The sequence below is a fragment of the Lissotriton helveticus genome, chromosome 6, assembly GCF_964261635.1.
Source record: "Lissotriton helveticus chromosome 6, aLisHel1.1, whole genome shotgun sequence".
NCBI lineage: Eukaryota > Metazoa > Chordata > Amphibia > Caudata > Salamandridae > Lissotriton > Lissotriton helveticus.
In genome coordinates, this window is record NC_136067.1 from 617,251,044 (window position 1) to 617,277,035 (window position 25,992).

General features: G+C 43.5%; 1 protein-coding gene across 1 annotated transcript in view; it reads right to left on the reverse strand.

The window, feature by feature from the left end:
* IMPG1 (interphotoreceptor matrix proteoglycan 1) overlaps nucleotides 1-25,992 on the reverse strand; it is a 1,759,499-nt gene that overhangs the window by 33,806 nt on the left and 1,699,701 nt on the right. The window contains exon 16 of the mRNA XM_078648092.1: nucleotides 14,651-14,721. Within this exon, the coding sequence (XP_078504218.1) occupies nucleotides 14,694-14,721 (28 nt within the window). The 3' untranslated portion in view covers nucleotides 14,651-14,693. The remainder of the gene's footprint in view (nucleotides 1-14,650; nucleotides 14,722-25,992) is intronic.

The following is a 25,992-nucleotide window of genomic DNA, read 5'->3' on the forward strand; positions in this document are numbered from 1 at the left end:
AAATTCCTCCTGCCTTCGCCTCTTGTCCAGATTGTACCATTTACCAAAGACCACGGGGCATATTAGCAAGAACCTCGTTAAAATTATCGCCGTTTTAGCGGCAGGAAACTGCTGCTAAAACGGCGATAATGGGCTTGCTAATATGCGTTATAGAATTCCAATAGAAGCCCAGGTTAAATGTCCTGCATATCTAATCTGGGCTTCTATTGGAATTCTATCAAGCATATTAGCAAGTCCATTATCGCCGTTTTAGCGTCAGTTTCCTGCCGTTAAAATGGCGATAATTTTTAACGAGGTTCTTGCTAATATGCCCCCATGTATTTCTCTCAATATGATGTAAATAGGTGCATGCCTATCCTATTAAACTACAAATAAATAAATATTCATCGCAGAATGTCAGCACAGATTTGTGCATTTCTTAAAATAAAAGCAAGGTCTGTCCTACTTTATGAATATTCTGTACAGACTGACAACAATGCTCCATCTGGCATAATAGCAAGTTACTGATCCCATATTTCTTTCTCTTCGGTTCTTGACAGCAATAATCTAACCAGCAACTGGCCCACCCACCACCTTTTTCCTGAAGTGAAGAGTGTCTGTCAGGCTGAGCAAAGATCAGCCTGACAGACACTCTTCTTGTTCAGATCAAGAAGCCAGGCGCTTTACTTGCGATAAATTCAAAGGCGCCACTCTGCCAGGTTCAAGATATTATTATTATTATTATTCCGAGTTTTGTATAGCGCCTGGTTACCAATAGGCATCCCCGCGCTTATCAGAAATAACACAGCTACAAGAATGCAAGGATCAAACAGAGAACAAAAAAGTTTTTAAAAGTTTACGAAACCTGAAGAGACTGGCTTCGGAGCGCAGTTGTAGGGGCAGTGAGTTCCACAAGGAGGCCACATTTATTGAAAACCTTCTGCCCCCAGTTCTTGCCTTTTTCACCCTGCCAACCTGAAGGAGATGTTGGTGGTCAGAGCGGAGGGAACGAGAGGCCTTATAGGGCTGGACCATCTCCTCAAGAATAGGTGGACCCACCCCGTGCAGGACTTTATGGGCGATGCAGAGTGACTTGAATTTCACCCGGTCCTTCACAGGGAGCCAGTGCAGTGCCCTCAACGCCGGGCGGGCAGATTGCCGCCTAGGGAGACCCGTCAAAAGCCTGGCAGCCGCGTTCTGCACTTGCTGCAGTCTGCTCAGGGTAGATTCGGGTGCGCCCAGGAAAAGCGCATTGCTGAAATCCAGCCGCGAGATAATAAGTCCCTGGATGAGAAGCCTTCGAGTGGCCACTGGGAGCAGGGGCAGAATCTTCTGGGCTGAACGGAGCAGGCCAAAGCACACGCCAGCAGTCTTTTTGGCATGGGTTTTAAATGATAGGTCCTGCTCCAGCCATACCCCCAAGCTCTTGATCTCCTGCTATCAAAGCCCTATTGGCGTAACCTCCACAGCCCTGCAAAGCGCTTGGAGAACCTCCCCCAAATGATGAAGAGGAGCATCACTGATCGCCTCGGACTTTAGTGCTTTAGTTTTAAGCCCTGCTGTGCACATGACTTTGTGCCTATCACAGACGCTTCTTCAGAGTGGGGTGGGATCAGAAAGTCTCACTGATCCCATCACACTCTGTGACGAGTCAGGGACTGCGGCTTCCTCTCATTGGCTGAATAAAGGTCAGCCAAAGAGAAGAGGAGTTCTCCTGGAACTTCAAAGGCTTCCTTTCCACTACCCTTTCCACTACCCGAGATGCTGCAGCTGGCATATTTTACGTTTTTCAATGATTGATGCATGTGTGTATGTATGAATGTATGTGCATTTGTGAGTGCATGCTGTGAATGGGTGGGTGTGTGTGTGCTTGTGAATGTATGGGTGTGAGGGAGTGTGCATGTGTGTGTCTGTGCCCCCCCCCCCAATTCTCGAAATATCGGCCACCACTGAGTCTAACCCTTATTACATACCATGATGGGTTTCTTAATTAATTATTCAATTTGCTGGACCAATACAAGATCTGGTTGGCCGGTGCCATCAAATTGGCTGTAATGTTACAAATCAAGTGCAAAAACATAATTAGGCTGTGGGGTTTTAGGTTTCAACCTATAATAACTGATAAAACCCCCCTGGAAGAGAAATTGCCCTCACCAGTGAAAACATATAAACACTGAAAAAACACCTGCACAACCACAATCTAAATGCCATTCAATGAAAGGAAAAAGAGAGTTAAAGATTCATTTTTTTCTTCCTGAAGGGGCCAATACAATGTAACTTTGTTATTCAATCTAGCAGTAAAAAAGACTGGTCTAACATTATTCGGCTTGAGATTTGATGTTTAGGGATGCCACTAAACTAATGTTTCTTCTTCCTTTTGCTTTTTTCAGTTTTGTGGCCTTTGGTCTAAAGATGCAGGGTTTAGAAGCAAGTTTTAGGTCTTGTTTAATTATTTTATAAACTGTAGAGCATCAGGAAATATCAAAAGCATATTTGATATTTTGGCTGTGTTTGATTCTTTCACTGATGGCTGGTTTCATAAGAATCTTTCCTAATATGTGTCATCACATGTACCCACAGAGAATGGGTAAAAACCCTTAATACATCAGCCCACAGTTTCTAGTGGGTCAGTATTGATAGTAGGTGAATTGCCAATACTTCAGGCTTTAAACATCCAATGCAAGGTATAGTGACAAGTATATTTATATAGAGCGCTATCACCAAGCATCTGGGATAGTGGTGAAAACATGACACTAGATGTTTGGTAAACATGGAGCGCAGTGTCACTTGAAATGCTCTGCAAAAAATGTTCTTTCCAAGTTCAACAACAATTTGAGTGATATTGTTTGTATTTGCAGTGATTCAGCTACATATATAACAAAGTTGTGTGATGACCTGGCAAAATTGATATCCAAGCTGAACTGATTCCCTGTAGGAGATCCTTGCCACTTGATAGATGGTGTGCTGACAGCATCTTTACAATCTTCAGAGTTAATGAGGGATGCTGTTTACTTTTTGGTCCATTCTGGTACACTGTTTTCTTATGCACAGGAAATAAAATGCAAATATTTATCATTTCTTGCTTTGTGTGGCATCAAAGAAAGAGTCATACCAACTGTGTGCTTTAGCTGATTGTTCTCAGTCCAAGGGGCTATGAGTGCTATATTATCCATGTGGCAACCGTTTACAGAATTTTTGCTGAATGATGATGCCAAAGGCAAGCAATGTGACGATCTTTGGTCGCATATTGATGGTGATGTGAAAAAGTACACTCTACTGCACTATTAGATTTTTACAGGAAAACATAACTGCTGTAGTGGACATAATAGAAAAACTAGAGTCTGAAAAAACACTTGTCTGACAAGTGTTCAGCATAATTGGTGTAGATGTGAAACATCTCCTTGAGAGTTGGCTTGGTGACACCTTTAGGGACTTTGGCACAGCAACATGTTCCATGTTAGAGTGCTTGCCACTTGGTAAGCAAAGCAATGTTGAAGAGCAATTCAGGAACGTTTATTTTACAATGTATGAGAAATAGCTTGCAATGATGCATAGAAATGCCCCTTCCCTACCATTGGCATTTGAAGTCAATGAAATTGCACTGTGGTACTCTGTACAAATTCTAGATCCGTTCAGTAAAGGGGAATTTCCTCCGTAGTTTCAAAAGTGCTGCTTCATTTTTGCCCGCTTCAATAACTCTGAGGGCATGAGCGCCCAGCTCAATGCAAATGTTGCAGAACCTGCCATGAGAATCGGAATGTTCAAGTGCACCAGTATTGGCATGGAAAGCTATGTCAGTGGCCAGAGTTAAAAAATTGTGTCCTGGCTGTTTTGGTGTTGCCCGTCTCAAGTGCCAATGTTGAGAGGGCCTTTTCACAGAAGTTTACATGGGAAGGAAAGAGCGAGCGCACATGATCAAAGATTCAATGAAGAAATATTGTATGGTGTACTACAATAAGTTTAATTTGCAAAAATCTATTTGGACCTCATATACACTATACATACACTGTCTATATCCCATGTTCTATCAGTGCAGAAAGCAAGCAATAATAAAAGTAAAATGTTGCAAAAACACTGGAAAAACACTTTTTCTGTTGTTCTTAGGGGCGCGCAAATGTGTACCACTGATAACAACTGTTTTTTAAGATATTGAAATCACTGAAAAAACCCCACCAGAATTTACCAAAAATAGAAACTGAAAACAGGAAAGCCTAAACATAATTGATGTATTGTCCTCAGAATTGTTGACTACTACACGAGGCCAAAATAAAACAGAAATGCTAAATACCGCAATTCTACAATACAACTTAAAATCCTCAATATTTAATACCAACACTTGTATGTTTATAAGAAAGCATGAATTAAATCTCCTGTTCAACAAACACCCTATATCACTGTGTATTGCAATTCCATTCATGGTACTACCGAATTTAAGTAAGTGTTGTGAACTTGCCTTTTCTGCATAATCACCCCAGATCTTTGCCTTTTTTTAAAAACTAGTTTTACTGGTGTTAGGACTACATGTCCTATGACACTGTTAATCAGTGCCACAGTGTGTGCCAAAGAGTTTTGGTAAAATTGGTTTTACCCAATTGGTCTATTTAACTGACCTGTAAGACCATTATTGATCACACACAAAAATGCTCTTGTGGCATGGAAGTTAAATATATTATGTGGGCTTCATTATGTATTTACATTGCCCACATATCTGAAAATATATATGCCTGCCAGAAACATCACTGTGTTCTGGCTGGGCTGCAGTTGAAATGCACTGCAGTGACATATGTCAGGGAAAATTGGGATTGCCTGTAGGAAAAGCCTATTTTATATCTTCATAGATCACCCCTAAAGTGTACCTTCTAAGCCCAAAGGGCAGGGTTCTAATATATAAGAATAGGACACACTAACATATTAAGATTTCTGAGCTCTCACAATGAAATGCAACCGAAAAGCTTTTCCACTATGTATGCTTTCCTAGGCTTTGCCTTAAATAGGCCTGAATTAGATTCAGGTATGTTTTTCAGCCTGGGAAAATGCTTGAAAAATGCTGTAAAGATATTTCTTACACACTTTCTAAAATCTGAAATCAGATTTTTGATAAATTATGTTTGTGGTGACTGAGCCAAAACTGATCTAGAACAGTTCTGCATTCATCCCACCTCTGTAGAATACATATCCTTGACTGGGAGAGTTAATTATTCTTGTTGAGTGGACACTAGTCTTCTTTGGAGCCTGAAAAGAGCAGAAAGGCGTTAACTGCTGACCCCTTAGTGGGAAACACCAATCTAGAAGAGGACAGGAACAGCTGTCAGAACAAAAGGAGAGCCATAGATTATTTTGGGTTGGAGATGCCAGAGAGTGGCTCATGTATTAATTCCCAGGACCCTTCTAGTCATGCGCCAGTCACACTAGAGGAGAGAACCAGTCTGGAACCAGTCAGGTGAGTGTGAGGAGAGTATATCTTAATACAGGTTTCAAAAAGGAGCTGAAGACAGAGCTACATGGAAGCAGAGGAGCTAATTGAAACAGGCACACCTGGGTAATTTTACAGAACGGCAAAGAGGAAAAGGAGATGGGGTACTGCAATAAAATATGGTTGAGAAGCAGATTTTTCCCAGTCACTGGCTAGTGCACGGGATACGTCTTTTACCTAAATCACCACCTCCTCAGAACATTCCTGGACCTGCGAAGGTGCAACCTGAAATGGAATACCGTGCTGGAAGAAGACTCCCAACTACTTCTGGAAGAAGAGAATTCACTAAAAGATTCCTAAATCCTGCTGGTAACCGGGGGCTTGAACTGCTCTCAAGTGAATTACATTCTGTTTGGCTGCTCCAAGAACATAAAAGCAGAAGGACTCCTGACTCTCAAGAGGGCTCAGCTGACCACAGAGAACTGTACCCTCAAGGAAACCAGGCGCGATAGAGTTCCTGAGGGCATAGGACTCCAGGACTGACCAGAAGGCATCTTCCTTGCAGGCGGAGAATAGTTAGACATTGTAATTGTTTTTACTGCTGGAGGACTGAGACAAGATGCTGAGGTTTACCAAGGCAGGTACACCCAGGGTATGCAAGTTAAACAGGTTCATGATGCTTCAAGGTGTTTGCCATGCTGAAAACTGGTTCAGCAGGACCTTGTGGAGACCTTGTGGAGAAGGTATCTGGTCTTGTAGATACCTGCTCAGTTATAACTTCCAGCTTTTTCCGGTGAAGGGATTTGTCTTTCAAAAACGTGCCTACATCCAAGGGTAAAACCTTAGACACCGGGGCTAGGTGGACGATTTTTCTGACCAACAAAGTGACCTTGACAGCTACAGAATACAGATTTATCTTACTCTGAGGCACCAAACCCGGTGATTTCAGCTTGAGCTCGATGATCAATCAATCAGGGGTTGGTAGAGTTCACTACTCACCCGAAAGGGTCTCAGGACACTATGGGGGGGAGGGCACAGCTCCAGGAAGTTCACAGTGATTCATCAAAGAGCCAGTTCTTGAGGTCCTTCATGAACTTGGAGAGTGTTTGTATCTGTCGGAGGTGAAGAGGGAGGACATTCCATGCCATGGCCGCGAGGAAGGAGAAGGAACGACCTCCTGTTCTGGTCTTCTTGATGCGTGACACCGTAGCAAGGGAGAACTGGGCTGAGCGGAGGGATCTTTGGGGTGCGTGGAACGAGAGGCTGTGGTTTAGGTAGGCAGGTCTGGTGTTGTGGAGGGCTTTGTGGCCGTGGGTGAGAGGTATGAATGTGATTCTCTTTTCGATGGGGAGTCAATGCAGTGTCTGCAGGTGTTGGGTGATGTGGCAGGTCCGCAGTAGGTTGAGGACTAGTGTAGCGGAGGCGTTCTGGACGTTCTGGAGTTTGCTGGTGAGGTTCTTGTTGATTCTGGCGTAGATCGTGTTGCCGTAGTCCAGTCTGCTGCTGATTAGGGTGTGGGTGACGGTTTTCCTGTGCTCTAGGGGGATCCAGTTGAAGGTCTTTCGTAAGAGATGGAGGATGTGAAAACAGGAGAAGGAGACGGCGTTGGTTTGGCGGTACATTCTGAGTTCGAAGTCCCGGATCATTCTAAGGTTGCATGCGTGGTCAGTGGGGAGGGTGGGTTTCCGAGGGCGGGGGGCCACCAGGTGTCGTTCTAAGCATTGGGGTGTGGGCCCAAGATGAGTATATTGGTTTTGTTCATGTTGAGTTGTAGGCAGCTGTTCTTCATTCACCTTACGACAGCTTCTTGAAAGTTAAGTTTGGAGATGTAGGGTACATCAAAGAGGATGAGTTGAGTGTTGTCAGCATAGGATACAATGCTGATTTCGTGGGATCTGATGATGGGTGCCAGCAGGGCGATGTAGACTTTGAATTGGGTGGGGGCTGATGGAGGATCCTTGGGGGACTCCGCAGGTGGTCGGTGTGGGATCCAAGAGGAAGGGTGGGAGTCTGACCTGCTGCGTTCTGCCAGTTAGGAATGAGCAGATCCAGTCACGGGCCTTGTTTTGGATTCCTGCCTCATGTAGTCTGTGAGCTAGGGTGCAGTGAGAGACTGTGTCGAAGGCTGCGGAGGGGTCCATGAGGATGAGGGCTACAATCTCTCCTCTGTCAAGGAGGGAGCGGATGTCATCTGTCATGGCGAGGAGGGCAGTTTTTTTCCTGTGGTTTTTCCTGAAACCCGATTGGGAGGAGTTGAGAATCTTGTTTTATTCCATGAGGGTGGCTAGCTGGCTGTTGACGGCTTCTTCAATGATATTCGCCGGGTACAGAAGTAAGGAGATCGGTCTGCAGTTTTTGAGGTCGGTGGGGTCCGCAAATGTTTTTTTCTGGAGAGGGCAGTGCTTAATTTGAGCCAGTGGTTTCTGCTGCTTGGCACCGGCACTTTTGACAGTCTGCCACATGGTGGCGCTGTTTATCTCATTCAGAGATCAGGGCGCGAACAGTTGTTTATTGGTTCAATATAATGTAAAAATGACTAATACTTGCTGCCCAAGCTATTCTCATAGCATTGGGGCCATGGAATAGTCTGAATTGTCACACTTGTAGCAGTGTAATGATTAGAAGTTACATTGGTACTGTCATTGACAGGGCTGGCAAGAGCAGTAGGTGTCCAAAGCTGCAGTTGGCTCTTGTCCGGGGCTCTGGCACTTATTTTTTTACAAATAAAGCACTGGGAGAGGGTTGATCTCGGCGTGTTTCCAGTCATGCAGGAAGGAGGTGGTCTTGAAGGAGCAGTTGATGATTTGTTGAAGCTCAGAGCAATTATGTCAGTGGCTCTGTGGTAGACGTGATGGGGGAGGAGGTCCGTGGGGCCCCTGAGTGGGTTAACTTCATAGTCTTCAGGGTGTCTTCGATGGTGAGGGCGGGTGGGAGTAGGTTTCTCGTGTAGGTTGTGGTTGAAGTTGTCATAGATGGTCTTGATCTTTTGGTGGAAGAAGTGAGTCTGTCGTAGAGGACCTGGGAGGGGGGATGTTGGTTGTCTCGCTGTTGGGTTGGGTGAACTCTTTGATGATGCCAAAGAGTTCCTTGCTGTTGTGTGCATGGGTGGAGATTATGTCCTGGAATGCTTTCTTCATTGTGTATCTGATGAGCTTGTGGTGGGCGGTGGTGGCTGATTTGAGGTTGTCAAGGTCTGTTGTGGTTTTGGAGTTTGTCAATATCTTTTCGAGGCGTCTGCAGGTTCGTCTTGCTTCTCGGAGTTCAGTAGAGAACCAACTGGCTTTCTTGGCGTGTGGGTTGATAGTTTTCTTGAGGGTGCAAAGGTGTTGGTGCAGTCGGTGATCCAGTTGTGCAGGGTTTGGGCAGAGGTGGTTGGGTCTTTGTTGTGGTGGGAGCAGAGCTGCTGAAGGGAGGCAGAGAGCTGGTCGTCGAAGAACTTCTTCCAGTTCCTGCTCTGGAGCTGGTGTGGTTGTTTGAGGGTGATGTTCGTTTTGAAGGTGAAGTGGACGCAGTGGGGGTCGGTCCATGGGAGTTCTGAGGTCTGGCTGAAGGAGATGGAGTTTCCTGTTGTGAAGATGGGGTCAAGGGTGTGTCCTGCTGAGTGCGTTGTGTCTGGTACGATCTTTTTGAGTCAGATGTTGAGGAGGTTGTCCAGGAGGGAGGAGGAGTTGGGGTCTTGGAGGTTGTCGAGGTAGAAGTTGAGGTCTCCCAGCAAGGTGTAATTGTGAAGGTGATGGATTTTGAGGAAGGTGCACAGGGTCCGGGCGGTCTGTAGATGAGGGTGCCTTAGAGGGTGATGGTCAGGTTGGTCTGTATCTTGAAGTGAAGGTATTCTATCAGGTCTGTGGGGCCGTTGGTGTGGGTGCTTAGTCGGAGTTTGGATTTGGGAGCAATGGTGATGCCTCCTCCAAGGCGGTTGGTGCGGTCCTGACTTTGGGGCACCTTTATTGGCCATAACCTTGGACCTTTACATGCTGAATGGTATTGCATTCCACTTCAGATACCAAGCCAAATAGCAAAAACTATGACCCGGAAGACCCGCTTAGGGTATTTAACAGAGCTCCATTGTGGTCAGTCTAAAATCATGGCTAGGTCCTGGTAAAAAGTGAACAGTAATTTTGATTTGCTTTTTACTGTTTCTTCTACTTTTTACCATAAAACCTGGAACTGTTTTATCTCCTGATCCCCTTAACCTATGTTAATGATCTTAGTGGATTTTTCCCCATTTCTTTTTTTCTATGTTTCTAAATTGGTTTGGGAATTTTATAGTGTTTTCCCTTGATTTTAAAATGATTGGTCCTGTTTGGGGACTTAACCCACACTTATCTGAGAATTGTATGCTGCATGTGTGCTAGCTACCAGGGATTGAGTATAGATTCTCACAGAAATGTGTTTTGATCTAACAGAGGATCATTATTAGGTTGGTGGGAGTACTTCCCTCCACAACTAATAAATACATTTCTGACTGTAGGCAGTCCTGACAAGTACCACACATCAGGAGTTAGACTAACACATTTTAGTGTGTTGGTCCGCATCACCGCAATAAAATGCTTAGATACGTCTTTCTAGCGCCTCCTAAAACTACTGCGGCACTGTGGCAAAGTAGCGAGAAAGAGAAAGAGCAACACCTGTAGCACTCAAGGAAGCATGAGTAGTGTGGACTGTGTCCTGCTGGAGTCTGGCAGAGAGCACTGTATGACTGGTCATTGATCGTGCAGTGCTTTGCTTGCTGGTACAGACTAGAATTTAAAATCAAATCAAAGTGGGATGCGCCGTCCTCTGGACTCAGCTGCGCTGGCAGCATATTCAGCATTCACAACTGCTGCTTGGACTCACTCAGCAAGGGACGGCTGCAGAGGTCTCACGTGACATGGGGTCACATGGCTGTCCATTTGTCGACAGGAAGTCCTAGTGAGGCAGCAAAAGGCAGCAGGGCAGTTATGTTTCTTTGCCGCACCACTGCCAGCCTGTGTGCCGCCAGCAGTGTGACTGCTGCCCCATCATCATGCGTGACCACAGGGAGAGCAGAAGTGGTCAGACAGTCATCTGAGTGCCTCGTCCCACAGTGACATGTGTTGACCGCCCAGGTCTGACAATTCATGATGATTTTTCCTTTCTGACTTGATGTTGTCGATTTACAACATTCATAATAATTTAATTTTAGCAGGCTGCCTGAGCCTGCAAGTTAAGTAAACTGCAGGCTTGTGCCTGGGCAGTTTGGGCTCAGCTGAGCTAACTGACATTGATTAAGATCAACTTAGACCCCCGCAGGACCACGGCTGCCCAATGTCATGGGGTCTCCGTAGCTCCCCCAGCTTAAGTACATTAATCCAGAGTGTGGCACCTTCCCTGTTACCAGCAGCTGAGTATTTTTCCTGCATGCAGTGCTCATTTTATTTACTACATTGGAGACATAGAAAGGGCTGTCTCCTAATGTCCTGGTTACAGCAATTCAAAATCGGTGGGAGTTCAATGTTCACTGCACTCCTAGTTTAGGAGCTCTGTAGATTTTAGTCCTTGTTCCGTGTTTAATTTTATTCTAACAATGATGAGCAGTTTAGAAGAGAACAGGCGCCCTGAATGAACTATGGCTATCAAAGTAATGTAAGGAAACATTAAAAAAACTATTACTATGAAAAAGGCAGACGTTTTTTGTGGGAATTGCAGCTAATGCGACGTATGTAGCAATGCACTTGAAAATCGGATTAACACTGAGATACCAACAAATGCATATTATAGAAGTAGTGCAGTACGACATTTATCGTTGCCTTCAACTTCAAGTACAGAAAGGCATTTCATTTTCACTTGTGTGCTATGGAGAGACCAAGAAGTCCTCTCAGTATGTTAAGTTTATTTTCTCAATTGAATTTGATATCTTTTTGAGCAAAGGTAAGTGGTTCTTGCAGTGGTGTTTTATGTTTATTAGTGCCTCTGCAGTTTTTTGCTGGGGTGCATGAACCACCGATTATAGTGAGCAATGCCATCACTGCTGCAGAAGTACACTAAAGGAGTGAGTAAGAATAGATGTAGTACGAATCAAGGGAGAGGGGAGAGAACAGAACTACAAATCAAAGCAAGAGAGAAAGAAAAGGAGTCTAAGAAAGAAGAGTGAAGATGGAGGATAGAGAGAAAAAGTGAGACAAAAGAAAGAAGTGAAAGTAAGAAGGTGAACTCATAAAAAGAGGAAATCGATTGAAAATGGACCATATAGGAGAAAGAGAAAAAGTGGATGGAGGGGAGACAGATCAACTGAGAACACAGGGGAGAGAATAAAAGTTAAGAGGGAAAAGTGGGCAGAGAGAACAGTGCAAGAAAGGAGAAGGAGAATGGATGGAACGAAGCACAAGAAATAAGAATTCAGGGGAGAGAAAGGAAGAGAAGGATGAAAAGCAAATAGTGAGAGACGTTTGAGAAAGGAAGAGTGGATGAAAGGCGAGAAAAGAGCACAAGTGAGAGAATAGGATGAAGGAAAATCTCACAGAAAGAGTGGGGAGACCTAGACCAGCTTTAGTCACTCAGCTGGTTCTGGTAAGCGAATATGCCGATCTCACAGGGTTTCATTTATGTTAATTACCTGAAGTTGCACTCTGTAAAGCACTGCTCCTTTATCCTGCACCTATGTTTGAATCATCACCTTGCAATGCTAGGACAGAAGCAATGGGCAATATTGGCACGTACTTAGTGATTGTGCTGGCCCCAAAGAGAACAGCACTGTTTTTCTCTTGCCTGCTGAACGTTGCACCCCTCTCGTTTTGTCACCATATTGCATAAATTATTTATAGCATTTCAAAGGGTAGGGGGCACAAACTCAAGCTGTCTCTCAAAAACACCATTCTGTTTTTGCTTCAGAACCTCGCTTTTAAAAATTCTGGCTTATCTTAATGGAAGAAGGACTTCAGAAGGCGCCCTTAAATGAGCAATTGAAAGACGTAGATCTCTGTTATGGATATTTCCAGACCATTACATTACCATTAATATTATTAGATCTCAATGCGTTTCATTGAACATAAGTAGCTCTCAGTACAGAAACGTTTGGAGACCCAGACTTAGAGTTTCTTGTTGCTCAAATTGGTGTAGTTTCTCTTATTTATGTTTCCCTCATCTTCATTTCTTGATTTTGGTCACGAGAATGTCATAGTTGTTGAATGTCACTCATAATTACACTGAAATATGAAAGTTACACATAAGCAGTCTGAAACCTTGGTAGCTATGTGTAGGGAATTTTCATTTTTGCTCTTGTCTTTATTTAATCAGTTGGAGGCATCCTCAATTTTATTCTAGTAAATACAATGCCCACACCTAGCCACCTAAAATTTAACATATAGCAGCCAGCGTGCACAGATTGTTCAGTATCACGTTCCAACAGGGGTGTGCATGTAGATTATTTTCATCAAAATGCCAACCATTGTTGAATGTAGGCTATATCTGTTTGAACATATATCACCATTTACAGGCATCTGTCATCAAATCAGGTAGAAATGCTGAGTGGATCTGTTAATGTTGGCATCTTAGGGCCTGATTATAATCCTCACAGACAGGGTTACTTCATCACAAACGTGATGGATATGCCGTCCGCTGTATTACCAGTTCCATAGAATATAACGGAGTTGTAATATGGCGGACGGGATATCTGTCACGTTTGTGACGGAGTAACCCTGTAAGCCAAGATCGTAATCAGGTCCTTAGTCTCTTAGGGCCACACGTATTAAGCATTTTTGCAGTCGGAAACGGCTGATCAGTCCGTTTCACACCGCAAAAATGCTTTACATATTTATGAAACACAAATTGAGATTCTGTAACACGTTAACGAATCTCAATTTGTGTGTGCGATTCAGTATTTGGAAGGGCTGTGTTTAGGGCGTCCCTTTCAAATACCGAATCTGAATGAGATGCATAAATGTTTTGCGACCGAATTACGGTTGCAAAACATTCATATTTTACCTACTTCTTAAAGGAGGAGGTAACCCATTTGCAACTGGGAAGGAGTCCCCAAGGGGCCCCTTCCACTTTGAGAATGGAAAAAAAAATATTTTTAAGAGCAGGCATTGGTCCCACTGCGAAGTTTCATTTTTTCTTTTTAAATGCATCCCGTTTTCGTTTAAGGTTCTAAGTAAGCCTGGGCGTAGTGTGCGGAGTGGGGCTCCGCGGAGCTACGCGAAGTGGGCGAGAAGCCACGCCCACTCCCGCACTCCGCGTAGCCCCACTACGCACCTCCCTCCCGCTCTCCCCTAGATACATTATTTAAGCAACTACCCTGAAAAATACAATTATAAAGCACTTACCTTGTCCGGGGCTCGTCCGGGGCTCCCTCTTTGAATAGCGTCCTTTCCTGGATACCAATGCGCATGCGCGGGCGGCCGCGCATGCGCATTTCTCCCGAGAAATGCGCATGCGCGGCCGCCCGCGCATGCGTATTTGTTTCCAGGAAAGGACGCTATTCAAAGAGGGAGCCCCGGACGAGCCCCGGACAAGGTAAGTGCTTTATAATTGTATTTTTCAGGGTAGTTGCTTAAATAATGTTTCTAGGGGAGGGCGGGAGGGAGGCGGGTGGCGGCCGACTCGGCTACGCACACGGAGTGGGCGTAGTGTTGCCGGCTACGCTGTCTACGCAAAATGCGTAGAAGGCAACACTACGCCTACTCCGTGGGCGTAGCCGAATCGGACGCCCAGGGTTAGTTCTAAGGTTGTGACCTACCTCATTAACATGCACGAGTTAAGCCTATTTGCGAACTATTAGTAATCACTAATAAAAATCTAAAGAGATTCATACATTAGAAATAGTGATTCTCTAATTGTGATTCGGAGAAGATCACAATTAGGTAATTGCTACTTGAAATAATGATACATGTGGTCCTTAGACCTTTGTAAAAAGGATGTAAATAGGCCATGTCATCTTCAACAAGTTGCTTTTGATTCAACAGGAAAAGTCAAATTAATTATGTTTCCAGCACTGAAGTAATCTGTAGCATTGCCCAATGGGACTCTCTCGTTTCATTTTATTCAAACATGCTTTGCCCTGACTTCAAATAAAGATGTTCCAATGACAGTCTTATTTAGATCAGTCATGTAAATCGCAGCTTGTTTGGGCTTATTAGATATCGCTCCATCAAAGATGGAAGGGAGTTGATTCCAGTGCCTGGCTAATATGCGGTCCCTGCAGGCATTTGTAGTTGTTTTCAAGAATGCACATTGCCGTCTCCAGTTTTAACTCAGTCGATATAAATAATACAGAGAAATATGGAATATGGCGAAACACACCTTGTTGCTGTCTGGATGAAGCTGTCACTCCATATTTCGGACATTAACTTGAATGATACTCCTCGGGTGACCTATGGCATAAAAGAGAAAAGGTTAAGGAAACAAACTGACACGTTCATTTTCAAAGGGCATCAGCAGACAAAAACCCAGGGCATGCACGACGCAACTTTCAGGAGAACTGTGCTCAGTTAGTGGTCATTTGCGAGGCTTTGATCGCTTTCCACTGATCATTCTGAAACAACTGCTTTGATGTGTCTGGACAAACAACAATGGAGTCAGCCAGTGGTAACGGAAAATGATGCGCCCCCCAGAATGTGATCAGGGACCCCGGCGTCTCCCAGATCGCACAGACATTCATTGATCTTGGGTTCAATAGGAGCCCCCTAAACGGTTGGGGTCCCCATACACTGCAGGGACCTGCTTGGGAAAGCAGAGTGGCTTATCCAAGCATTTAGCTATTACTAGGGCCACTGGAATTATGCGGCAGGTGAGGACCAAATTATGCAGCAAGTACGAATGCAGAAAGAAAAGGCAAAATATCCGGCATAATGTGACACATTAAGTAATTGTATTACTTAATTACTTCATTTTAAAACTTGATAACACTATCTGGACATTGGTTGCACCTCATTAGTACCAGTTTAACACCCAACTATAGCAATAAGCAACTGAAAGGTGACCAGTCCTGCTTTGCAAAGGGCCTTGCATTACGCGGCAGCACGTGTTGCTGCATTTTTAATAACTTTTTAACCGTTTGAGCTAGAAACAATGTTTTAAAAAGAAAATCTGCAGGTTATGCAACAGATGATGGTTATTTGGCAAATGCAGCAACTATTTTGAAGTTAGTATTTTAGTGTAAACTAAATCATCAATACGTGTATTAAAAAGAGTGCAAGTTGGAAAGGTTGTGCAGTTAGTAGATAAGTATGTTGATGTTAGAGGTTGGTGAAAAGATATTTTAAGGTGCAGGAGCATTCTTGATGCTTGGTTTACCTCTGTGCACAGAAGTGTGCATCGTCACTGCTGTAGATTGAGTAAGTGGGACATGGAGCACTGGCACAGGAGCCTGCATTGCGAGACATACTGCAATGCATGGAGTCTTCGCCGTCAAAAACAGGGTTATCTCTTGCCGCATACTGCAGGTAGCGGATCTCGGTTATTCTTCTAGGACACAGAACATTGGAGCTTTTAATGAGGTTTATTGGTCCTTATTTGGGAAAACAATAAACTTGAGATAAGTGAATCTGAGGAAACTGCGGTCTGCTTACTCCACACTGTGGCGGGTTTTGCACTGTTGATGCAGCTTGACTGCAGCTTGGAGTAGTAGAAAACCCAGGAGCAGGCAGCCAAGGGCAAAGACCACGTAAATGATGAGGTTTATAGTTTCAGGTGCAAACTTGACACATCGCTCTCCTCGGTACAACCAATTTCTACTAACAGGGCATCTAAAACATTAGGAGGAAATGAAAACTAAATCAGTCTCAAAACTCTGCACATTAAACCACTGTAGACAAACACTGGGGTGGAGTTTTAATTACTTATGGCAAATTCTTCTTATCCCAGTCTTCTCTTTCTTATCCTATTCCTTGCTACAATTGTTGTGAACTCTTGTTTACGAGGCAGGAAACCTCTAATTTGAACTGGAAATAGAATGACCCTCTGAAATTATGATACCCGTATTCCTAGCCAATTATATACAGGCAAATGAGGCTCACAATTCTAAATTTGTAGTTTTCCTTTAATTGTTCAAATTTCATATCATTACGAATGTGCATCGATTATTTCAATATTTCCTTTCATCTAAGCTGTCTTTACACAGATGAGTACTTCGTGATCCCATAACCATAAGTAGTCGCTTCTTCAGGCCAAGGCATATTATACCCAAAACTACTCTCATCCAATAGTCTCTGGGTGGACTCCCAAGGCTGTCAGCTATGGTAGTCCAGCTCCCTGTGTTGAGGTTTCAACAAGAGGAGTGAGGCTACCATAGCTGACAACTGAAATATCCCAACCAGAGAGCTCAGGTATTGTTCCCTACATGGAACATTTGAACCACGAGGAGAAAAGCTATCATAATCAATTGTTTAAGGGAATACGAGCAGGGACTTTTTACTTCACTCATTACATTAAACACTGAATTGTAAATTAGACGCGGTTGGTTACTTCTAATATCGCTTTAAAATTTGAGTGACATGCACTTAGACTATACTGCTTTCTTTGATTTTCCTTGGAGGAGTCGTCTCTCCATTCCTCAATCATGGCAGGGAAGAGGACTTTAGCAGCTCAACACTGAATTAATGAATTGTTGAATGAATGAATGAACATATCTTTATTATTAGTTAATGAAACCATCGCAAAATACTGTGGATAAAAATGGATTAAAGGGACAATCCCTATTGTACACAAATCCTTAGGTATCAATCAGAAGCCACTAAATTGAAATGGTTGTATATTGACATTAATAAGAATCTTTGAACTCGACATAATAGAAGCGATGGAGTAAAATAAAAACAAGACAAAAGTGAGATATTTAAGTATATATAAATTAAAACGGAGGGATAATAAATGCCAAAAGTTCACGTGGTGCAAGAACACAGCTTCTTTTCAGGGCACAAGAACATCTTTCATCAGGCACAGAGATCAGTCATAATATCCAAAACAAGTATTGATTATTCTTCCTTATTTCTTAAACAGCAAGGTACACGTTACTTGAAATAAATAGTTGATGAGGGCTTATACCTTCTCTCTTTTTGCTACAGCGACGGATGCTAAGCAAAACATTTCGCTGTGCTACATAGGACTGTCATTTCATTGTAAGTTAATCAGAATTTAAACCACCGTTCGAGCAGTATCCTCGAAGACTGAACGGTTGATCAGCGGCAAACCACATGAGCGAAAGATTTATTCTGATAATGACAAAGCCTGCAGTAGCTGCAGTGAGGCATACCAACTGGCCACTTTGTCTAAACTCATAAATGGATGGATAAAGAAAACACCTATTCGTAGTTTCTTGTCTCTTAAGACAATTGAAGACTTCGATAAGTAAGACTTTTTACCTAAAACAGTGTCTGAATCAATAACCCAGTCAGATGATTTTTAGATCTAGCAGTAGCCGAGCCTTTTGAGTTTATAATAGACTTAGTTAAAGGGGCTTTCAGCCAGCCTACTTAAGCTAGCCCACTTAAGCTTTAGGTTTGTTGTGTAATTGACTTTTTCTTCTGTTCACTGCAGAATAACGAATGGGGCAATGGGCCAGACCAATTTAGACATTGGATGAATTAACTGTAAGTAACGGCATCCTACCCTTTTTCCCTTTCATAAATTTTACTTTTACACACAATGTAGTTCTCAAGACCAAGGACTACAAGGATTACAATGGGAATGGGTGCTTTTTCAAATAAAAAAATATTTTTGGTTTTAACCAATTTTTATTTTTATTTTTACAAGGGCACTCTCAACTTTCACAAAAATAAAGTTAGCAAAAAACAAGAGGAACCAAAAAAAAAACATTGACAAACCCAAAAGGCTTGCAGCCATTGCCTGATCTTCTTGCTGTGCTAATACTTGTTTATTTTGCCAATCTAAAACTTCTAGCTCTCTAGACTTCATGAACAACCTCAATTATAATTCTCACTTGAGGTAAGGGGCTGTTGTTGAATGTTTCCAAGATTAAACCAGATCCAGTTCCTTTAGGGCAAAATGTGAATACTTTACCCAACGGTTTGTACTGCTAGCGTGGTAGTTAGAAACAATTGCTCAAAATGTCCACATAGAATTAAGCCATATGCTTTCATTTGACTTTTATATTGCCCCCCCCCATGTCGGGGTTTATTTATAGATAAGAAGCTCTGTATGTACTACAAGAATATGTACTTGAAAACAGTTGCTGCTGTTGGGTTTGTAACCCTGTATATCCCACTGCTTACTTTCAGAGCACTACCCAGTGAGAAATGTTTAAATCTCATTGCCCCATGTCGCTTAAGTCCTTGTACTCGACGTGTTGCATAGCAGCACTCCACTGCCAATATTTGTGCAACCAGGAACTAGATGGACATCCCCATCTGCTTTCGATGAAAGAAGAAACATCACATGCAGAAGACCAAAGGAGGGAGGGGGGAAAAAAGAGGATGGGAGATTAAAAAAAAGAGATAAGGAGGATCCACTAGTCCCAATGCTCTACACTATGTTCCACAAGGCCAGGCTCTCTATATTCTCCTCACCTTACTTCAGGCCCATACACCAGTCCTCTGTGTCTTTAAATGAATACCCTAGCTCACCTGAAGGCTACAGCTCCTACTATGATGGCTCACTGCCATTGTGTTTGTTTGGTTGTGTGGACTGGTGAATGGGTGAGTGCAAGAATGATTCAATAGTTGGAAGAAGGGATGGATGAGTGAGCGATTTAGTACATGGTTAGTGGACAAGTGAGAGAGTGCATGATTGGATGAGTGTGTAGCAATTGATGAATACATGAGTATGTTCATGATTTAATGGATAAATGGATGAATGGCACACGGTAGAGTGCCTAGGAGTGCCACTTGCCATCAACAGTCTAAGATGCAGGAGGCCCTACTCCTCTACTTTTAACCTGGGTTCCATGCATGCAGCTAGTAGTACTTGCACATTTATGACTACAGCATACTAATCGTTGCTACCACATTGTTATAACACATTTGGTTATGATATTATATCAGGTGATCATCATCATATCTAGATTGGTGAAAGTTTGCCAAGGATTATCACCATTTAGCCATGTCAAGTAGCAGTATCAAGTGGGTATCATCATTCCACAGAGGCCCATATTATGCTGAAAATGATTGCCTTTAGGGAAATATTCTGACTGGGGTGGGCACCATCATGCCACTATTACTGATGTTCACAATATCCTAAGAACTATCATCATTAAGCCATGCCAGTGGTCCGTGCTCAGTGCCATCATGCCATGTGTCGTCACAGTATGCCGAGAATTACCACCATTCAGTAAGGAAGGGCACTATCATGCCACCTGTGAGGATGCTGACATTCTCACATGAACTGCCACCTTTATAATAACCACAGTAACAATAATTATCACTATAAAGTCTAGAACTGAATGATGCTAGAGGTGGCTGCCATCACATTAAGCATGTTCACTGTATGCTGGGATGTAATGCTCTATGACGACAAGGACAGTATCATGCATGGACATAGCCTTGAACTTTAGACTATAGCTACCGACCCTACCACCAAAAATAACAGAAGTGAACCAAATTCTTCACAAGAGAGCCAGCGTTTTTGCCGTGTAAATTTCACTCTCAAGGCCACATGTCTATTGGTTCTGTTATGCCATATATCCTGCCCCTTTAATTCCAGACAGAGGTGGTTCTGCCCAAAGATCATATACCAACAAGAAAGCCCATACTCCCTGTGCATCTCTCTCCTCCCCTAATCTGTCTATCAACAAAATCAAAAGGAAATTAAAAAAATATTAGCAGATTAATAAAGTATATATTCTCCTGCATATATCGCACTTTAGTCAACAACACTCCCACCTCATTGGGCAAGTTGAGGGACCAATGGGTAGAATGGGTGGGCCCTCTAGATGAGGTGGATTGGGGTGACACCCTCATGGCACCCAAGGCAATCACCGCGTCTGCCAAACTTAGGCTGATCCTATCTACACGCTGCTTACCTCACTCCCCTGCGTCTCCATCGAGCGGGCTTATGCCGGACGCATCTTGAGCGAGGTGCGGCCATGTCCCCTCAGATTTTTTCCATGTGGTCTGGTCATTTTTTCCATGTGGTCTGGTCATGCCCCGCCTGGAGCCATTGAGGAGGAGCTGACGGCCTTCCTGGGGTGGGGGGTTCCCATGTCCCACGTCATTCACTATTGGGGATCATGGATGGGCTGGACGGGTCCAGAATTGAAAAGATATTTTTTAATACAGCCATGATTGTAGCCAAGCGCGATATAGTGGCAGCATGGATATGTCCTGACCCACCCGACCTTGGGAAGTGGCGAAAGGGGGGAGACTGGTGCGCGAACCAAGAAAAAGACCTTTATGTGGCAAGAGGATGTCCCAAGAAATACCGTAGGGTGTGGGGTAAGTGGCTGGGTACTGTGTAAGGTGTGCATTAACTCACTTCCTTACTATGCTTGTGTATATCTTATGGGGTTTAAAACTGTGGGATGCTATGCTCTTATGAATGTAATTTATCTATTGTCCTCCATGCTCTTGCTGATTTGTTTCTTATGCTCCAAAACAATAAAAATTGATTATATTAAAAAAAAGTATATACACGTAAAAGGAATTTCATTCATAAAAATTAAGTTGGTATCCTTAACTTGACTTGTGGGAGCACTGCAACTACTCTAGAATAGCTGATTGGTGACCTCAACTGAAGCACTACTATGTACCAACAAAACAAGAGCATGCATTAGGAGCAAAACAGAGATAGTACTATGCTAGGGTGTAGCATATTTCTTCGTCTTTTGGAAATAGAAACACATTTTGATAAGTTCATCACAATAAAATAGGTATGGGGCCAATGTATTTCCTAGTAGGCAGCCCGTTTCTCTGCGAGACTGAAAGAGTAAATTACTCTTTCGCCCTGGTGGAGAGACCACCCACCATAATAATAAATGACTGCCAAGCTGGGAGTCATTTATAAAGCATTGGAAGTTGGGAGGAACCTCGGTTGTAGATGTTCGTACTAATGCATTTCTTTGTTTAGTGCAGGGCTCTGTCAACACAATGGTTTTCTGTTTTCATTTCCAAAAAGAAAATCCTGTAAAAAGAAAATCCTGCAACAGGATTTTCTACTGAGATTAAAAAAGATAATGGTCCCTCGCATGAGGGTTATCAATCGTGGCGAGGGGGAGGGGGGTTATTAATTCTTCATTGTCCCTCACTGCCAGGGTTTGCCTGGTGGGGATGGATAGTAAGAAAATTGCTATATGTCCACTTATCCTAGGTGGGCAGGCGGACATATAGTATTTATTCAGATGGCCCTTAGTCCGCTGGTCCATTTGAGAAGTTTGGCCATGGTGGTGACAGATTAATCACCGCATTGACCAAACATAAGGTCCACCCACATCAAAATCAGGCGGTTGGGCAACTTTGTTGATGGGGAGGAAACTGCATTGCCATTGCAATCGACTTTCCTCTCCATCAAAATATAAATCAGGCCCTATTTCAACAAAAGAAGAACTGGAATCAGGGAAACTACCAGAGGATAATGACTGACATAGGAATTCTATAAGGATACATAATACTTACATTATGTAAGATGTATCTGGAAGAATATATTAAGGGGGTACTGATAGCCTGATTACCAGAATCCATTATAACCATATTATAAAAGACCAGAAAGGATATGGCTTATACATGCTGTTAAAAAGCAAGTGCACATGTTTAGAATTTGCACAATTTGCCAGATGTTTCCTTAACCAATATATACAAATTGCTTTGCATCTGCCAGGAAAAAGAGTTGCTAATTTTTGACACCTGTTTCTCTATGACATACACTTCAGCGGTTGCTTCCTTCCCTGATGTTGGAGGGTCGTTGTGTATTTTTCTTTACATCACAGTGGTTTCTCTTCTGCCCACATGATCTTCATGCATGTTAAGTACCGCTGTCTGTAATGAATAAATTGGTGGTGGTCTTGCATATGGAGTATGACTGTGGCCATTTAATTTCCAAGCTTTTTGGCAGATCTTATTAAGAGGTATTATTCATCATCGCTGACATAAGATGCTGTTGATATGACTGACCTTCTGGATGATGATGTGGAGGGTAGTGTTGTGGATTTGGTCTTGATAGCACATATGTAGTGCCATTCTTTGTCCTTTCATCAACGTTGATGACTAGGTGTGTCAGCTGTCTTCCCTCTAAAAGTTTGGTGGTCTGTCTTCCCATGTCGATCTTGGCTTACTAGACAGATCTGCAGAGATTTTCCCCTTCAACATCCTTTGCGTGTCTGTTCCATGGCAAGGTATTTTCCTTTGTGTGGGCAGGATAGTCCACCCTAGGAGCATTACAATGATGGGAAATTGATGGTCGCACCTTGCTTTTCCCTGCTCATGTCCTTCTTGCTTCTTAACGCTAGGACACTTTCTTTTTGGGCTGCGCATATTCCATGGCAGCAACCTACTTTTCAAGTCAGGTTTGACGTATTCTGTCCCATTCCACTCTCCAAGACGTGCGTGTTGTCTCAGGATGGTTTCCCTCTGGGTTGTCAAGGTGTGGCAAATGTATCCAGTGTATTTGACAGCTTAAAAATCCTTTCCTCCTCAAAAAGTATCTCTGTAAACCTAAATTGGCTGACCTGCGGACTTTGCATATGAGTTTGATGAGCATGGCAAACTCCTCTTTCTTTCTGAAGGGATGTATGAAGCAAGTGGCTACCCCCAACCGATGTGCATGTGCACCCAAAATGGCCACAAACAGAACTGAGCATGTGGGCTTGTCTACTCCCTTTTTGTTACTGAAGGCATGTATGAAGAGCTCTTTGCTTCCATAGGGCCATTTTCTAATGTTCTTTGTGGAAATCTTTTTGTTTTCTCTTTACCCCCCCCTCTACTCTTCAACTTACCGCTTCAGGGCATAGGGGCTGTTGGGACGCTCACTCACCAGGCCTCACAGAGGCGGCTGTGGTGCCCTGGGTTGTTCAAGGGCTTCAGGGGCACTAACTTGATGGGCCACACACAGATAATTAGGGTGCTCATGCTCCTCCTTCATTGTGCTGCCCTGTTTCAGTTTCAGGGAGCTGAGGCATGCATAGGTTGTGGCCCACGTTCCTCCCCTTGAGGGTGAGACAACGTGCTTTTTGTTTGGGGCTGACCAGCCAGGGGAATGGGGAGGTTTCTTACTGCTCAGGTATTTCTTGCCCCTGACTGCCATTGGTGATTGCAACTGCCACTTGTATATTACATGCAAGGTCATGACATCATTCATCGCCAGTTGACAGATCTCAGCCAGCCCAGGGAATAAGGCACCAACAAGAAGATATGGCATGGGTCTGCTTTATTTTGCAGCTCTCACGTAATTCCCACTTTCCCTGTGACCCGTGCATCTCTTTCTGTCCGTGCCCCCTTCCTAAGAGTTCACTTTCTGTCACCTGATATTCTCTGGCCAGTCCATGCCTTCATTGTCCTTGCTTTCGTGACTCAGCAGTTGCCGGGTATACATGCCCTGCCCAACAGATACAGCCTCTGTTGCCAACTTCTCATAAGGTTATTCTAGCCCAATATCTAGCAGAGGTGCCCCTGTCATCCCTTCTGCACCAGTCCGAGTCCCCCCTCTGTGCACAGGACCCTAGAGGATGCTAATTAGCCCTTTCGTGCTTACTAGGTAAGACACAACTTCATTCTGCCTGTCCACTTCTCCTATTTCCAATCATCTGAGATCTTACACTGGCTTCCTATTCAACAGCAATGCATCTTCAAATTCCTTTGAATTTGTCACCGGGCGTTACGCTTCCTTCCCCAATCTATATGTGTAAAATCAATATAATTCAAGCACAGGAGTTGTTTGTAGTAAAAGAAGAAAGGTTTATTGCAGAGAATAAAGATCCCAACCATCAGGTCTCAGTAGTCAGGTGCAACTTACTCTCAAGGCTCTCCAGTGTCCTATCACCAAGGAGTTACCCAAGCAATAACATGAGAGAGCATAGGTCAACTAAAGGAACAACAGTAATAAATACAAACTTGAATGAATAAGCAATATAAGCACATTGTTACAATATTTTTTTTGTACTTTGAATGGTATACACTTATAAGGGCTCCTCGTACTATTCTCCCAACTTTGGACTTTTCCCAGGTTTCAAACTGTGCTGATATGACGCAAACCCTTCTCCATGAATCATCTCCAAGGGCTGTAATTCTGTCCCATTTTTATCTTTATCTTCTCTCAGTCAGTTCCCTTTCTAGATTTCATAAGCAGTTTTTTGTTTTAAATTCACCTCTGGTGTAAACAAGGACAAAATAATAATCCTGTGGTTTTTCGCATACATTTCTCCTCAGTGGCCTAATCTCCAAGCAAACTTGAAGGCAAGCAACAGCCAGTTTCCTGGCATGTGTCACTAATGATCCCTATTACAAAATAAGCTAGCTTTGCCAAAGCGTACGTCTTGCTTGTGAAACCTATTGGTTTTGCCAATGCTCTTTTCTAATTCCGGAAAGTCACAGAATCCATCCTGGTATGGCATTTGTTAAAATATTACACAATGTTCTAAAAGATGATAACTGTTGATGCGAACCCATCCGAGACAGACATCTTAAAATGCATTTTGTTTCATTTTAACAAATCCAAAGATGATCTCTGTGGATATGCACACATCCGTGGTTGCCGCCTTTGAATTGGATTTTTAAATAAAACAAAAGCCATTAGATTATGCCCATTGTGTCTGCATGCACACGTGCAAACAGCTTTCCTCAAATAGTAAAAAAATATTCCAAGATAGCCATCTGCAGAGAGTGTAGCAGGTGGTGAAAATGAGCAAAGCTGCTGGGGACAAGAGGACGCTGGGTGGTGGTGAGATGGGGGAATGAGAGGAGGATTCAAAGTTAAAGAAGGGGTCTGGGGAGGAGGGGGTGCAGGTATAGAGGGAAAGAAAATAGTCCATCCCATGTACTGCATGAAGGAAAGGGTGCAGCATACCGTCAAAACACTGTGGGGTATATTCACAAGATTTTGTGCTAAACATCTCCTAAAAATGTTAACGCAACTTTACACATTCGAGCCTATCGCGGAAAAATAACCCTGTGTCAATGTGGAATTCACAACACGGTGGTACCATACGATAGTCTGATAAAAACGCAGCAAATATCCGCGATACAACCACCACGACGGAGCTAAACACACAAACCCCAAAGCGTAAATAGACGCGATGTGCCCAAACGCAATAAGAAAACAGTGACAACCAGCGAGAGGCCAGCAATATCCACGCTTAATGAGGGAACAGCATATGGTAAATGCCACAAAAAAACTACATCAACTGCGGAGTACCACGGATGCACCCTGACCGACTGTAGAGGACAACATGAACCCCACAATCCCCACAGAGGAACACCCAGGAATACAGGGTCTGTGGAAGGCCAATAAGAAGAGGAAGAGGAAGACGGGTTACAGTTGCCAGGAAACCTGACTATCGCCACGGAGGAGCCAGAACACCACCACCAACTGTACCTCACCTCCAACGTGTCATTGGCAACAAAGAGGCAAAGATGGCACACCACCTCGGACCATGTGAAGGCCGTTGCATGGCAGAGGAGAACAATGGAAGAGCACAAAATGCCCTGGACTCATGTGAATGGCAAAACCAAGCGTTGTTTGTTCTTCGGGTGTGGCTGTGTGCGGGG